This window comes from Macaca nemestrina, chromosome 11, assembly GCF_043159975.1.
Source record: "Macaca nemestrina isolate mMacNem1 chromosome 11, mMacNem.hap1, whole genome shotgun sequence".
Classification (NCBI taxonomy): Eukaryota; Metazoa; Chordata; class Mammalia; order Primates; family Cercopithecidae; genus Macaca; species Macaca nemestrina.
Genome location: NC_092135.1, coordinates 105,829,364 through 105,845,838, shown reverse-complemented (window position 1 = coordinate 105,845,838; position 16,475 = coordinate 105,829,364). Strand labels below are relative to the sequence as shown.

At 42.2% G+C, this 16,475-nt stretch overlaps 1 protein-coding gene across 2 annotated transcripts in view; it reads right to left on the bottom strand.

The window, feature by feature from the left end:
* Nucleotides 1-4,818: 4,818 nt before the first annotated feature.
* LOC105468004 (cyclin Y like 1) overlaps nt 4,819-16,475 on the bottom strand; it is a 45,170-nt gene continuing 33,513 nt past the window's right edge. For both annotated transcript variants that reach the window (XM_011717883.3, XM_011717882.3), the window contains 3 exons: nt 11,509-11,675; nt 7,284-7,446; nt 4,819-5,006 (listed from right to left, as the gene is read on the bottom strand). In XM_011717883.3, coding sequence (XP_011716185.1) covers nt 4,896-5,006; nt 7,284-7,446; nt 11,509-11,675 — 441 coding nt within the window. In that variant the 3' untranslated portion in view covers nt 4,819-4,895. The remainder of the gene's footprint in view (nt 5,007-7,283; nt 7,447-11,508; nt 11,676-16,475) is intronic.

The window sequence follows — 16,475 nt, the reverse complement described above, 5'->3', positions numbered from 1 at the left end:
AAAATCAAGCTATACTTAGAAATGCAGGAAAACTAGACCAAGAAATGAACCTTGAGCTGTTATAAAGCCAGGATTTAGTGCTGGATTTCAATAATGTATAGACATATGGATTACATAAAGAGGAAATGTAAAATAAAGGGCCAGTATAAAATTTCTCTTTAACCAGAAACACTGAGCCCTTAGTGGTCATCTGAGGATGAAACACATGAAATTGCCAAAAGGCAACCAAAAGGCCTATAAAAATGACAATTTGGTTCAAATATATCTTTCATTTTTTTAACTCTTCACCCCCAGACTCCTATCAAATATGTTTCAGATATTTTGTGTTTTTCTTGTAATAAAGATGTGAAAGTTCAGTTCACAATATACCAACGTTAGTATTTCATTGGGGTCTGTATTATAGTAGTTAAAAAAAAAACCTACAAATGAAAATAAATTTGAGTCCAGGTAATCAGTCCTTTTTAAAAGTCTCATGTTAGGGAACAAATCTTCCCTAGGTACAGAACTCTTGAGAAAAATGCCATAGTTACCACCCCACTAGCAACTTAGTTTCCATGCCCTATTTGTCAGAGAACCTACCTGCTTTTCAGTGGCATTTATACTTTTCCTCAACTGACCCAATTTCCCATTTATCAAAGTCGCTGTATTGCCTTCTAGAATTAAAAGTCAAAGGAGGAGAGCAACTTTAGTGATACTTATTTTACCAACTTGTTCTTCAAGTCACAGATTCATGTCCAATGTCCCTCTCCCAAACTTTCTTTGGCCACTCAAATATGTCAGCATTTCTGCTTGTAACTGGCATATCACAAGGTGCAAACCATCTTATAAAGTGACGTATGATACATTTTTTTTCTAAGTTAAATCAGATCATTTATCCTAGTCGGCAACTTATCAAGACACAGTGATCAGTTATTTTTTTGTTTTTTTGAGACATGGACTCATGCTGTCGCTCAGGCTAGAGTCCAGTGGTGCAATCGCAGCTCACTGCACTCTGCCCCCTGGGTTCAGTTCAAGCGATTCTTGTGTCAGCCTCCTGAGTAGCTAGGATTACAGGCGTGTGCCACTACACCCCACTAATGTTTTTGTAATTTTATTTTTTTGGAGACGGAGTTGCACTGTTGTCACCCAGGCTGGAGTGCAGTGGTGCCATCTCAGCTCACTGCAACTTCCACCTCCAGAGTTGAGGGATTCTCCTGCCTCAGCCTCCCGAGTAGCTGGGATTACAGGTATGCACCACACCTGGCTATTTTTTTTTTTTTTTTGATAGAGATGAGGTTTTTACCATGTTGGCCAGACTGGTCGTGAACTCCTGACCTCATGTGCTGGGATTACAGGCGTGAGCCACTGCACCCAGTCTTTTTTGTAATTTTAATAGAGATGAGGTTTCACCATGTTGGCCGACTGGTCTCAAACTCTTGGCCTCAAGTGATCCACCCACCTTGGGCTCCCAAAGTGCTGAGATTACAGGCGTAAGCCACCGTGCCTGGCCACGATCATTTACTTAAATATTTGACTTTAGGTAATGAAGAATTAAAGTGGATGGAAATATTGCAATACTGTCAGGATTTAGTGAGAATTGCTAAAGCTGAGTGGCTACTCTTAGTTCTAAAGAAACCTAATAGTGACTTGGTATATTTTTAACTGAAATGTAAGCTTGAAAATAGCACGTTAAAGTCAAATTATGTGGCTTAAGACACCCTCTCAACAGCAACACAAATTCTAGTTCCTGTCTTTCCATTCTCTTTCCTGTTTAACTGTCTGATAACCTCAAATACCTCTTGTTCTAATTCTACGCTATTCCTGAAATTCTTCTCTCTTTGGTACATTTTACTTAATTTCATATTCTAATGTGCTTTTCCCTCTCAGACACGATAACCAACTATTCAAGATGCCATCTAATACACTATGCCATTAAGTATCGTGGCGAGACAGTGATTTTAAGTATAATAAATTATCTTCACGTTGAAAAGAGCATATGCAAAAGAAATGGATCACTACATCTTAACTAGAGGCATGGATCAAATCAAATTATGGTTGGTTTGAAAATGCTTTAAAGACATATCAGGATTGACTTAAAACTAGGCTGGGCAGAGATGTAACACTATGTGAATAGAAGTGTTACAAACACACTAGCCATATTTTAATTAAAATAGAGTTTATTAGCTTTTAATATAAACATGAGAAATAAAAACCACATAAATTGTAGCATTCTTTTCAAAATAAAACTGCAATCAATACTTGAATCTCCAAGCTCTGAATTCCATAAACATTATATTTGTGTTTTTTTGAGGTGGTAGATTGTAATATTTTTATACCATTATTTATCATTTATGTCTCTGTCCTTTAAAAATGATGGAAACTGCAGCACAATATGATGTGAAGCATTGCTATGATAGAGGACGTATTCCTGGCCCAGAAATGTTTTGTTTATAAGCAAGATTCCTAGGATTAGATTTGAGAAAGTAGGAGAAATAGATTTCACATGGTTGAAAACACTAATCTTTTTACTATTTCAAATTTAGGTGACATTATCGGTCTCCTAAAATTATTTGCTCCTTGCCTTTTAAAGCCTGAAGTAAGAGTTCCTAAGGGTTATGTAAGTTATTTCTTAAGTAGCAGGACTTAATGGGACACCTACAGCTTGGTAGCATGTAGGACGATAAAACAGCTGTTCATATCAGCTGTTCATATCACCTTCTATCATTAGGGTCCAATTCCTTTTATTACATGTTAATTAACACTGCTCTTCAAAATCTTCCTTTAAAGAAACTTCGGTGATCAAAGCATATAGAGCACAACTCTGCAAGTAACTACTTTTAAAAACAGGAGGGCATTATTATGGAGATACAAGGTATTCCAAAAGTTCAGTGTAATTTTAAGCTTTGATACTTGTAGAAATATAATGCTACAAACCTTTACAAAATCATGTTTGAACATTTTTCTGGTTTTTGAGACAGGGTCTGGATGTCACCCAGGTTAGAGTGCAGTGACATGATCATGGCCCACCGCAGCCTTGACCTCCTAGGCTCTACTGATCCTCCCACCTCAGCCTCCAGAGTGGCTGGGACTACAGACACATGCCACCATATCAACTATTTTTATTTACTGACTTATTTTTACAGACAGAGTCTCACTATGTTGCCTAGACTGGTCTTGAACTCCTGCACTCAAGCAATCCTCCCACCTCAGCCTCCCAGAGTACTGAGATTATAGGCATGAATCACTATGCCCAGCCCATTTCTTTTGCATTTAATTTTGCATTTTTCTAAGAGATGGGGTCTTGATAACGTTGTCCAGGCTGGAGTGTAGTAGCTATTCTTATAGGCACCATCATGGTACACTGCAGCCTCCAATACTTGACCTCAAGCAATCCTCCAGCCTCAGCCTCCCAAGTAGCTGGGATTATAGGCGTGCACCACCACACCAACTTCATCTTGCCAATTCCGAATATAAAGCTTTTAATTTTTTGTTTCAGTCAATGTCTGCTATCAAGAGTGACCAAAACAAAAAATTAAAAGCTTAATATTCAGGAGACAAGTGCTAGGTGCACTTTAGTCCCAGCTACTTGTGTGCTGAGGCTAGAAGATGGCTTAAGGCCAGGAAGTTCTAGGCTGCAGTGCATTATGATTGCACCTGTGAACAGCCACTGCACTCCAGCCTGGACAACGCAGTAAGTCTTAAAAAAACAAAAAACAAAACAAGCCGGGCGCGGTGGCTCATGCCTGTAATCCCAGCACTTTGGGAGGCCGAGGCGGGTGGATCACAAGGTCAGGAGATCGAGACCATGGTGAAAGCCCGTCTCTACTAAAAATAGAAAAAATTAGCCGGGTGCAGTGGCGGGCGCCTGTAGTCCCAGCTACTCGGGAGGCTGAGGCAGGAGAATGGCGTGAACCCGGGGGGCGGAGCTTGCAGTGAGCCGAGATTGCGCCACTGCACTCCAGCCTGGGCGACAGACCGAGACTCCGTCTCAAAAAAAAAAAAAAAACAAAACTTTCAAACGATGTTTTTTAAAGGTTTATAGCATTTATACTCATGCTGCAGTGCCCTGGAGGGCCCAAACTATATTAAAGCTTAAAACTGCTTTACTTTTTTTCATCATCACTGAACCACCATGTTGGTTGGCATTATGAAAAAATCTTTTAAGACCTTTATTTAACAAGAGAAAAATTATCAGAAAATGAGAAGCACCATTTAGTTCACAAGAAATGCAACATGGACCCCAATAGAAGTAGATATCAATAACTGATACTTCCTGTTTATGATCCCAAACATGCTAAAATGCTAAAGTAATGCTTGCAAAAAATATGAATGACGAATGTTATCCAGCAGCTTTTTGGTTTAAAATGATTGCCAATGACTAGCAGCTTCAATGGTAACAGAAGGGAGAAAGAACCCTTCAATACCTAACAATGCTGCAGTCTGCTCCTAAGTGGCTTTAGTGAAGAGTCCCATGTTTTAATGGTAATACTGCATTGATTTGAAAGGCATATGCAGCAAAATGGGGGGGAGGAAGAAAAACGGGAAGAAACATAAAAGTTATATGGTTAGTGTCTTTAAAGTCTAAAAATTTAAACTATTGTTTAAAAAACCTTACATAGTTCACAGCTATCGGGCCCACACAGTAAGTAAATATCTGTGTGTGGGATGGGAGCCTTCACTTTGGAGTGGTTTTTGTAACTCTGTTTACATTAAAAAGATCAGAAGTGTGTTCTGTTGCATTGACAAGGTCCCATTCTTTCCTATGGAGTATAATCCTTGTTGTCCATGAGTCTCTTGAATTTGAGATCTTTCCTTTTGATGAAAATACTAATTTTGCTGGTTTTTGAGCAGGAAAGGTGATATTTCTCCAGTCTTTGTAGAAGGTCGCGTGACGTTATATCCCCTCATTTCTCCCTTTAAGAGAGGATGGCTTTGGAGCGCTGAATACCAATGAAGTTATCAGCGCTGAAAGACCTTCTCATAGCGGCTCTACACAAGTCTTTGTCTTCACACAATCTAGAAATAGCCTAGGAAAGTCAATCAAATAGAAAACAGGTACAATTTTAAAAAGGGTTCCCACATTTGAAAAAGCACACTGATGAAAGCCACACATGTAGACTCCTTTACATAATTCACAGTTACAGCTACTTTGGCTGAGTTTTACACTGCCAGGTTCTGGGGACACTACTTCCTGCCAATTCACCTATGTAATATCCTTTAAGGGCTACGATTAGATTCCCAGAGAATAAAGGGGAATTTATTATATTATTAAAAAGTTGGATTCCCAATGATGTCAAAGGTATTGTGATAGGCTCCTAACAGCAATAGCATCTGTTACCTGTGCACTTATCCCTTAAATATAACAAACGTACACTTGTGCAAAAAAATAAGTTTATTCAGCTATTCAAATTCTACCCAATCCTTATTAGCTATTATATACTCAAAGCACATTTTAATGAGGCAGGCATGTGCTGGACTATATTGGAATATATGAGAGGTCTAATGACTGACGCACCAAAAGGTGTTACTTCACATGCACGTTAATTATGGTAGAAATACGTATTATTTCTTTTTTCTTTTTTTTTTTTTGAGACGGAGTTTCGCTCCTGCTGCCCAGGCTGGAGTGCAATTGCGTGAAACCTCCCAGGTTCAAGCGATTCTCCTGCCTCAGCCTCCCAAGTAGCTGGGATTACAGGCATGTGCCACCATACCTGGCTAATTTTTTATTTTTAGTAGAGACGGGGTTTCACCATGTTGGCCAGGAGGTGATCCACCTGCCTCGGCCTCCCAAAGTGCTGGGATTACAGGCGTGAGCCACTGAGCCCAGTCTAGAAATACATATTATTCTAAAGTACCACCATGGTGCCACAGAAAGTGTCAGTTTAAAGTATGTGTCCACTTCAGTTGTAATTCTGCTGTATACTCACCAAGAGTCATAAGCCATAAATATTACTTTGCCCCATAAAGTTACCATTTCCATTAAAAAACCCATGTACTTCCTACATTATTTGTTTTTCTTTTTTTTGTTTTTGTTTTTGTTTTTTTTTGAGACAGGGCCTCGCTCTATCGCCCAGGCTAGAGTGCAGTGGCATGATCTCGGCTCACTGCAGCCTCCGCCTCCCAGGTTCAAGCAATTTTCATGCCTCAGCCTCCTGAGTAACTTGGCGCCGCCACCACACCCGGCTAATTTTTGTATTTTTAGTACAGGCTAGTCTCGAACTCCTGATCTCAAGTGATCCACCTGCCTCAGCCTCCCAAAGTGCTGGAATTACAGGTTTGAGCCACCATGCCCAGCACTTACATCCAGCATTTGAAACACTTGCACCCTATATTAGTGAAGGGTATAGGTCTCTTGGCTTACCCACTAATCCTTTGTCTAAAAAACTCACAGGACTGCACTGTGATATGTAAACCATGACATGAATTTACAAACAGAGTAAGACAGTCAAGAGTGGCAAATGAATTATGTATGTAGATAAAATTAGGAATATAGTCACAAAGAACTTTTTTTTTTTTTTTGGAGACACAATCTCACTCTGTCACCCAGGCTAGAGCGCAGTGTTGCGATCTTGGCTCACTGCAACCTCCACCTCCCAGGTTTAAGCGATGCTCATGCCTCAGCCTCCCAAGTAGCTGCGATTATAGGCATGCGCTCCCATACCCGAATAATATTTTTTTGTGTGTATATATATATATTTTTTTGAGATGGAGTTTCGCTCTTGTTGCCCAGGCTAGAGTGCAATGGCACGATCTCGGCTCACTGCAACCTCCACCTCCCCGGTTCAAGTGATTCTCCTGCCTCAGCCTCCCGAGTAGCTGGGATTACAGGCATGTGCCACTATGCCCGGCTAATTTTGTATTTCTAGTAGAGACGGGGTTTCTCCATGTTGGTCAGGCTGGTCTCGAACTCCCAACCTCAGGTGATCCACCTGCCTCGGCCTCCCAAAGTGCTAGGATTACAGGCATGAACCACAGCGCCCAGTTAAAAAAATTATTCATGTATGGTTATATGAAAGGGTAGAAGTTCAAAAGGAAGCCTCATGAACAACAGATTAAATTTGATTTAAAATATTCTGAATTATGGTCACAGAAGAGTTAATATGTATAATTTTTAAATAATGTTGATCCTTGTCTAAACCATAAAAGACACAGGAAATCTGACGCCAAAGGGCTAATAAGCTCTTCAGTGTGTTAGTTAATTTTAAAGCTTTCCATTTTCCTAATCACTACTTAATATGATTTAGTCACAGATGTTGGCTTTGGTGGCTGATGGAAAACCCCACTTAGTGACTTCACAGCCTTACCTCTAGGTTCTGTGCTCTTTCTTTGCTAAGAGGAGCAAATAGAAAATTCAGGTTGTTGTCATCTGCTAAGGAGCGAAGGTCAAAGTAGTATTTGGCATAAACACTGGCAGGAACATTAATATTAAACTGAAGAAGCTCCAGAAAATGCCTTTCCATTTCATTCCTGGAGGAGGAAGAACACAACAGAACCAGCACAGGACAATGTCAGTCAAGTGGGCTATCTTCAAAAATATCATTCTGAGTGACTAGAATAGCTCTAAACTCTGTTTTAAAATATAGGCTACCCAGTTATATTAACATACTAATGTTCACACAAGGTACAGTTACTTGTGGTCCCTTCTGCATCCCAGCACTCTGGGACTGGGATGAAGGTTGAAGGTTACGGCCTCTGATACACTTGTGCTGCTGACTCGGGCCTCATTCTTCAGAGTTCCATTAGTGCAGCTGTACAATTCATACTTCATGCTCACTCACAAGGCCCCACTATAGTGATCAGATGAAAGGAATGATGTATGCTGTTTATTAGCTCTGAAGAACTTGCAGACATTTTCACCGGGCTGATAACAGGAAGGGGCTTATTGAAGTTGAGAAGCACCAACAAAAGGAGTGGGCATATCACCACGGCAACAAATGGATCCATCGAGAGCCACTGCTATTATCTCTGAGGGGGAAAAACCCTTGAGGCAACAAGGATTCATCTCAAATAAATAAATAAGCAAGCTACATTACAGGGAAGGGAATCCCCTCCCCCTGTCCCAGCGCATGAGGCTATGTCAAAGGGCATAATGCAAGTTTCTGCTCACTTTAATATATTATGAAGGTGAGAAACTGTCACTATGACAGGGTAAAGATACTCTTTAAACTTTGGAAGGCAGAAAGATCAAAGGTGGATGTCTCGGCTAGACTAAACCCATTTTATGATATGCCTCGTGGTAGGTCACTGGACTTAAAAACTCAGTGTTTCTTCTGAGTTAGGAATGAAACCCTGAGGTGCTCAGTATCTACCATCCTGGTCAGAACAGAATGTAGGAGTGAGCTGAATGCAGTGGGAGAGGAAAGGGCTGGGAGTAGTACTCAGCCACATGACCACACAGCTGCCCCTGCCAAATGCTTAAGCAAATAAACACAAAACTAGAGAAAATCTTAACCACTTTCTTTTTTTTTTTTTTTTGAGACGGAGTCTTGCTCTGTAGCCCGGGCTGGAGTGCAGTGGCCGGATCTCAGCTCACTGCAAGCTCCGCCTCCCGGGTTTACGCCATTCTCCTGCCTCAGCCTCCGGAGTAGCTGGGACTACAGGCGCCCGCCACCTCGCCCGGCTAGTTTTTTTTGTATTTTTAGTAGAGACGGGGTTTCACCGTGTTAGCCAGGATGGTCTCCATCTCCTGACCTCGTGATCCGCCCGTCTCGGCCTCCCAAAGTGCTGGGATTACAGGCTTGAGCCACCGCGCCCGGCCAATCTTAACCACTTTCACAGTAATCCCTACAAGTACTTAACTGTATAAAAATGATAAATACCTAAACAACATATTTGGTTTCTTGGGTTTAAAGTTTTAATATTTTATCCACTGGCTAAGTCAACAAATGCTTGATGATCTCCTGTATGGAGAGCAGTTAATATGAGCAGAGATGTGGTTTTCTCATTTGCTGAGCTTAAAAACCCAACTGAACCTACTTCCAAAATTAATTTCCTGTTCATATGTCCATAAGCCTATAGAAATGTAAATCAGATAATGTTTTGATAATCAGCTAATCAGGACTTAATTTACTACAGTAATAAATGCACTTCACAATCCCTTTTATATTTTTTCCACTAATACATTTTAACTGTGTAGAAATACAGTACTTCATAGGATTAACACACGTATTAATAGAGGTTTAATCACTGAAGAAAAGCACTATGCCTACAGAACATGCATCTTCTACGTTTTTTGTTGTTTTTTAAATGGATAGGTGGCTGAATAGCATACCCTTTACAGGCACAGCAAACCGTCTAATAGCAGCTGCTCAGTTTAACTTACTCTTTTAAAGGGAAATATATTCTAACAGGACATGTAGATGTTGAAAAATTTTAAGAATAACCTCATAGACACCAATTTAAAATTGTTTCAATTTAGACTCAAATGAGACCACTACAAATAGTCAACAGCAGGGGGATGAGACAAATGTATATTAAACGGTTTGTTGAAATGCTTTCCAAAGATCATAAACGAAAGCTGCCTGGTTGTAGCATAGCTCCTGGTGCTGCCCTGGGCATACACAAACAGCAACTATCTAGAACTGGTCTTCTTGGAGCTGGCCCCTGCCACTGCTGCTCCTGAAGCTTACATCTGTAGAAACCTGCACATTTCCCTGCATGTTCTCTGATCTTGTATCTAGAACGAGAACTTCAGCCAGTTCAGTTGCAGGTTTTGAGAACATTTTAGCTGCCATCATGGTAGGGCTTAGTGTTCATAATTATAAATTTTGCTTCCTTGAAGAAACCAGTTTGCAGACTAATGACAGCAGTGATCAAAGTCACTTTAGCTTCTGCAACTTCCAAAAGTACTTCCATTTGTTTCAAATTCATTTGCTGTCACACCCTTTGCTAAAATGGCTACCAGCAATATCACTAGGGCTGTTCGGTTTACACCATTAGTAAAGTGGTCAACTTCACCAAAAGCCACTTCAACAGCTACCACAATCACTGGTTCCTTTTTAGTCACAAGCATCCTCACTTCGGTTGTGAATATATGGTATGGTAATTCTGAATGACAGTCATATGGAGTAATGGGCAAAGGCAATAAAAACAAAGTCTTGCCACTGCCTGTCATGACCTTGATCTTCCTCTGTTACTCAACATCATCAAGAGGTGCTCCTTCATATTTTTCTAAATGCCACCCACAAAGCCATTCTCACTGTCCAGTTGGCACCCTAAGAGCTTTGCTGGAAATGCCTCCCTGGCTCACCCTGCCTACCAAGCTCCAAGGCCCTTCCCTTCACAGCAGTCATGAGGCCAGACTGGAAGGAAGCCCTGATGAAGCTGCTGTTTCAGGGTCATATTGGTGCCATTTGTGAGGAACTCCATGACTCAGTAAGGCTCCTTGTACTCTCATAGGTAACTCAAGGCCCCCAAAGTGGTGCTGTGGTTGTTGGAGTACCCAGAGAGCCTCTCAAGTGTGGTGAGTATTGGGTGATGCCCCAGCAGTATTTCTCAGACTGCCTAAGGGGAACAATGGAGCTTCCTAACTCATCAGACCAATTTCTAAATACAAAAAACACTCCTAATGGGGAGGGGTCAGGGGCACAGGGATCTTCATATCTCAAGGCTTCTGTAAAAACAGACCTTCAGATAAAATGTGGAAAGACTAGCAAAAGCAAATATACAATGTGTGACTCCGGTTGAAGCTATGTAACTTCTCAATAGTCCAGAGGCCCTAAGACCTTAATAGTGGCCAAACAATTATTTCAAAGGCCAGACATATGCCCTTTAAGGGCTGTTTATACCCTACTGGTCACATGAAAAAATATAAATGAATGAATGAATGAAAAAAAAAGAGCAAAGAGCTTTAACTGGCAGATAACTTTTTAAAAGCCATAAAGGGGCCAGGTGCAGTGGTTCACACCTGTAATCCCAGCTCTTTGGGGGGCCAAGTGGGCGGATCACAAGGTCAGGAGTTCGAGACCAGCCTGACCAACACAGTGAAACCCTGTCTCTACTAAAAATACAAAAATTAGCCAGGCGTGGTGGCGCATGCCTGTAATCCCACTGTAATTCCAGTTACTCAGGAGGCTGATGCAGGAGAATCACTTGAACCTGGGAAGCAGATGTTGCAGTGAGCCGAGACTGCACCACTGCACTCCAGCCTGGGCACAGAGCGAGACTCCGTCTCAAAAAAAGAAAAAAATAAAATAAAATAAACATATTTACTGTACTATGTTGTTCTGGTAGTATACTTGTAAGATGTTTGCCAAAAACCACCCGAAAAATACTTTTCAATTTATCAAGCAGATTATCACACATCAAAACCTATCAAGTAATGATGGAAAATATATAGTTTTTTTTTTTTTTGAGACAGAGTCTTGCTCTGTTGTGAACTGTTATACTAAAGATAGAAATATATAGTCTTATGCCTATTTCCATTATCTGCATAATGTAACCTTTACAAATATTCTTTGTTAACTTTACAGAAACAAATAAGATACTGGAAAATGGTTAGAAAGTTCACCAAAACCTTAAGAAACTCACATGTCCTCAACTGTAATGTCCTTGAGGATCTGGCAGTAGTCCACATTCCATACAGCCTGATCATCCCAAACCTTTGAGGCAAGAAGAATGGCTCCCAGAACAATCCTTTTCCAGTTAGTGGGACAAATGTCGATTTCAGCATAAGTTAAAAGCCTTTCTAAGTAAACCTGTAAAATAGAACACTGGTCTTTGATTTTAGTTCAGTTTAAATGCTTTGATAAGCTTTTTTTTTTTTCGCTCTTGTTACCCAGGCTGTAGTGCAATGGCGCGATCTCAGCTCACCAGAACCTCCACCTCCCAGGTTCAAGCGATTCTCCTACCTTGGCCTCCCGAATAGGTGGGATTACAGGCATGCGCCACCATGCCCAGCTAATTTTTTTTTTTTTTTTTTTTTTTGAGACGGAGTCTCGCTCTGTCGCCCAGGCTGGAGTGCAATGGCCGGATCTCAGCTCACTGCAAGCTCCGCCTCCCGGGTTCACACCATTCTCCTGCCTCAGCCTCCCGAGTAGCTGGGACTACAGGCGCCCGCCACCTCGCCCGGCTAGTTTTTTGTATTTTTTTTAAGTAGAGACGAGGTTTCACCGTGTTAGCCAGGATGGTCTCGATCTCCTGACCTCGTGATCCACCCGTCTCGGCCTCCCAAAGTGCTGGGATTACAGGCTTGAGCCACCGCGCCCGGCCTCCCAGCTAATTTTTGTATTTTTAGTAGAGACGGGGTTTCTCCATTTTGGTTAGGCTGGTCTCGAACTCCTGATCTCAGGTGATACACCCGATCCTCCCAAAGTGTTGGGATTACAGGCATGAGCCACCGCGCCTGGCCCCTAAATGCTTTGATAAGAATTCATGACTAACAGATTTCTTCTGTTTTTGACCAGAAAATAAGTGCCTTTTATTCTTATGTTCTACAGAGACTTTGCTGAGTCAGCCAAAGCGAGACACCAAATCACAGTTGTAGGTCAGATATCTGTGCTGCCTACTCTGCCCATATACATTTCCTGCCCAATTTTGGTCACAGGAATGACTGGACATCTCAGCAAAGGGCATCATGAAGAGAGGCACTCTTATCACCTCCACACTCGTAATAGAGTTGTTCAATAAATACTGAGTGCCTACCAGATGCAATGTTAGTAGATAGTAATTTTACAGGTAGTTATATTATGCTCAAATATGAAGTAATACTGAGCACATTTTTACCTTCTCCTTTTCACAGTAACTAACCCTTTTGTGGCACTAGCTTGAAGAACTGCTGGTCAAGAGAGCCACCCAGTGGCTGCTGTGCAGAGCAGCATGATAGGGGCAGGTCTTTAGGGCTATAAAATATTCCCCGTATTCAGTGCCTCCACAAGGAACACACATGGACAAAAGGACGTCTCTGGACTCCTGGTATTTCTCTAAACCTGCCAAGCAGTTTATCAGACAACTTCATGAATTATTTTACATCTACCAAACATCCTTCAAAGAATTGAGCAAAGTGAACAGCTAAGTAAAGATTACAGAGGTAAGCTGTAATTTGCTGTCACCTCAAAGGGTTCTCTGTGGAAGAATATGTCTGTATGCTACTTGAACTCTGTATCGAGACAAGAAGAAATCTTTTTAGGCTGGAGTACAGTGATGCAATCTTGGCTCATTGCAACCTCCGCCCCCTGGGTTCAAGCGATTCTCCTGCCTCAGACTCTTGAGTAGCTAGGCACCCGCCAGCACGACTGGCTAATTTTTGCATTTTTAGTAGAGACGGGGTTTCACCACATTGGCCAGGCTGGTCTCAAACTCCTGGCCTCAAGTGATCTGCCCACCTCAGCCTTCCTAAGTGCTGGGATTACAGGAATGAGCCACTGTGCCGAGCCTGAAAAAAGTTCATTTTAACAGAGCTTATTTATTGTCTGAAGGTTATCAGATAGGCAGCTGAGATCTGGCAGTACTCTCCAAACTCAACTGTGTTTTCAAAAATAGGTATTGAACATGACATGTTCTTAAGACAGATTCTGTTCCTTTTCCCCCAAAATTCTGCACTGGCAGTATCCTAAGAATGAACCTCTTTCACAGGGTTCAACTCTCAATGGGAATAATTAGACCACAGGGAAACAACATAGACAATCTCTCAACTTCCTGTTGCCTTTACTGGTAAGCTGATGATGTGCTGATGCTCACTGATACCACTTGCCCTCCTGTGTCAGTGAGTTCTTTTCTTCCCACTAGTGCAGTTGATCCCATTCCACTTGTGCAGAACACTGTCCCCATAATTGCATCTTTCTGAAGGCTTTCTCCTTCTCTGCCAGAGATTCTCCCCAGTGTGTTTCCTTTGTTCCCATCCCCCTCCCCACAGTTCCCCGGATGTGTCCTCTCATCTGCTCAAAGCATCATGCCCTGGTATCAGCTTTTCATCTCTCATCTCTCCTTAACCCACTCCTATTTGTCCCTTGCTGCTGTCACTCTCCTGAGACTCCTCTTGCCAAGGTCCCCAGAGTCTTCACACTTACAAGCCAGAGCTCTTCATCCCACTGCTCCACTCCCCAAGTCTTCCCTAATACTGTACAGGCCATTTCCATTCACCTAGTTGCTGAGGCCAAATACCTACGCTCAAGTTACCCCACTCCAGACTGTGTGCAATTCCTGCTATGACCACCTTCACTGGTAGGCTGCTCGCCATTTGTCACTGCTCACCTACATCACCCTAGTCGCTTCTTGACTCTCTTCTCTGCCTCTATTCTGCCAATTACGGTCTACTCTCTTCAAGCCATCAGCATAACCTCTTAAATTAAGAGCACTTCACTCCCCTGCTCAAAATCTACCAAAAGTACCCATCAAACTGGAATAAAAACTTCTTCCTGGCCAGGCACAGTGGCTTACACTTGTAATCCCAACACTTCGGGAGGCCAAGGTAGGCGGATCACTTGAGGTCAGGAGTTCAACACCAGATTGGCCAACATGGCAAAACCCCATCTCTACTTTAAAAAAAAAAAAAAAAAAAGAAAAAAAAATTAGACAGGCGTGGTGACGGGCGCTGGTAAGTTCAGGTACTCGGGAGGCTGAGGCAGTGAGAATTGCTTGAACCTGGGAGGTGGAGGTTGCAGTGAGCCAAGATCGCACCACTGCACTCCAGCTGGGTGACACAGCAAGACTCCGTTTCAAAAACAAAACAAAACAAAACCTTCCTGTGGCCTGCAAGCCAAAAGGCCCTATGAGTTGTATGTGGCATTGCCCATGTGACCTCACCTCCTCCACTTTTTCCAACTCACTCCAACCACACTGGACACCTTGCTGTTTGTTCCTTGAACACACACACACACACACACACACACAATGTTCCTGTCTAGTCTTGGCACTTGTCTGACTGCCTGTAATGCCGGCACTCCTTACCTTCCTACTTTGATCAGGTCACTGCACAAATGTCACCTCTAGAGAGGTTCTTCCTGATCATTCTATCTAAAATAGTGAGCCCCTCCTGTCACTCTGTATCCCTTTATGCTGCTTCATCTTCTTGCTACTTACCACTACCTGAAAAAATGTCCTCCTCACTAGAACATAAGCTCGTAAAGGCAAGAATTTTGTTCAATCCTCTCCTCTACTCTAGCACTTGGTAGCTCACGTCTGTAATCCCAACACTCTGGCAGGATCACCTGAGGTCAGTTCTGAGACCAGCCTGGGCAACATAGCTAGACTCTAGCTCTACTAAAAAATTAAAACAAACAACAACAACAAATACAAAATACAAGAATAGTGGCACAGAGTAGGCACCCAGTGAATATTTACAGAATCAGAAACTTCTTGGCAGCATTTAACACTGGGACCACAGCCTCTCTTATCTTGAACTCTTTGTTCTTTTATAACCTTCTCCTGGGTTTCCTCCTTCCACTCCATCTGGGGGCTTGTCCCTCAAATGCTAACAGTCTTTAGAGATCTACTTCTATCCACTTTCTTTTCTTTTTTTAGAGATGGGGGTCTTGCTATTTTGCCCAAGCTGGACTCAAACTACTGCACTCAAGCAATCCTCCCACCTCAGCCTCCCCAGTAACAGGGACTACAGGTGTGCACTACCATGCCTAGCTTGTCCACTTTCATTCTGCACCCTTTCTCTGTATTTGAACAGCTACTCTAACTCTTCATTCCTTACCTCTAAGCTCAGATTCATGCTCCAGTCCAGTATATTCAAATGATTACTGGACACTGCCACTCTGCTACCTCACAGGCACATAGAGCTTAAACCATCTATAATGAACTCCCCCTCTTCCTATACAGCTTTCCCTCCTGTATCACCTGTCTCTCTACCTCTGGAAGCACCACTCCTGCTTCTCTACAGTATGTCCTAAGTGTTCCAAATGGCTTACAGCTCCATGAAAACGCCTAAATCTGATCCAGTACCCACTGAGGGGTTTCTATTCAAGTGCACAGCAGAAGCCTTCTCTGCTAAATTCCAGATGGATGCTAACGGAGTAGGTACTGACCTAAGTATTCTTTCCCTCCAGGCCATGCAGTTGACCTTCCTCTATAGGTTTGCTGTGGGGAAGAGTAAAACAATCCTAACCACTTGAATAGGATTTATTATTCAATGATAAAATCTTACCATAGGAATTCTGTATGGAGGACATAAAGTTAAGGACACAGTTATAGCTTAGTAAGCTAATCAGCAAAGCCTTTGTCCAAGTATTACTTGTACCACATTGCTGGGCAACATCACAAGCAGGCACAAGAGGTAGGCAGAGATGATTAAAACCCATCATCCAAGGAACAAAGAATTTAGAGCAATAGTTCTCAATCACAACACACATGGGAAATACCTGGGGAATAGAGCCTGGGACTTGGCTTAGACCTACACTGGAATCAGTATCTGGCTCTGAACCACATGGTTTTGTTACCACTCTCCATAACCCCCAGCCCTGCCACCATGCCTTGTATGTGTACACACTGAATGTGTACATGTGCATTGATGGGTAGGGGGAGAAACCAGAAATCTCCCTGGCTGCCTTTTG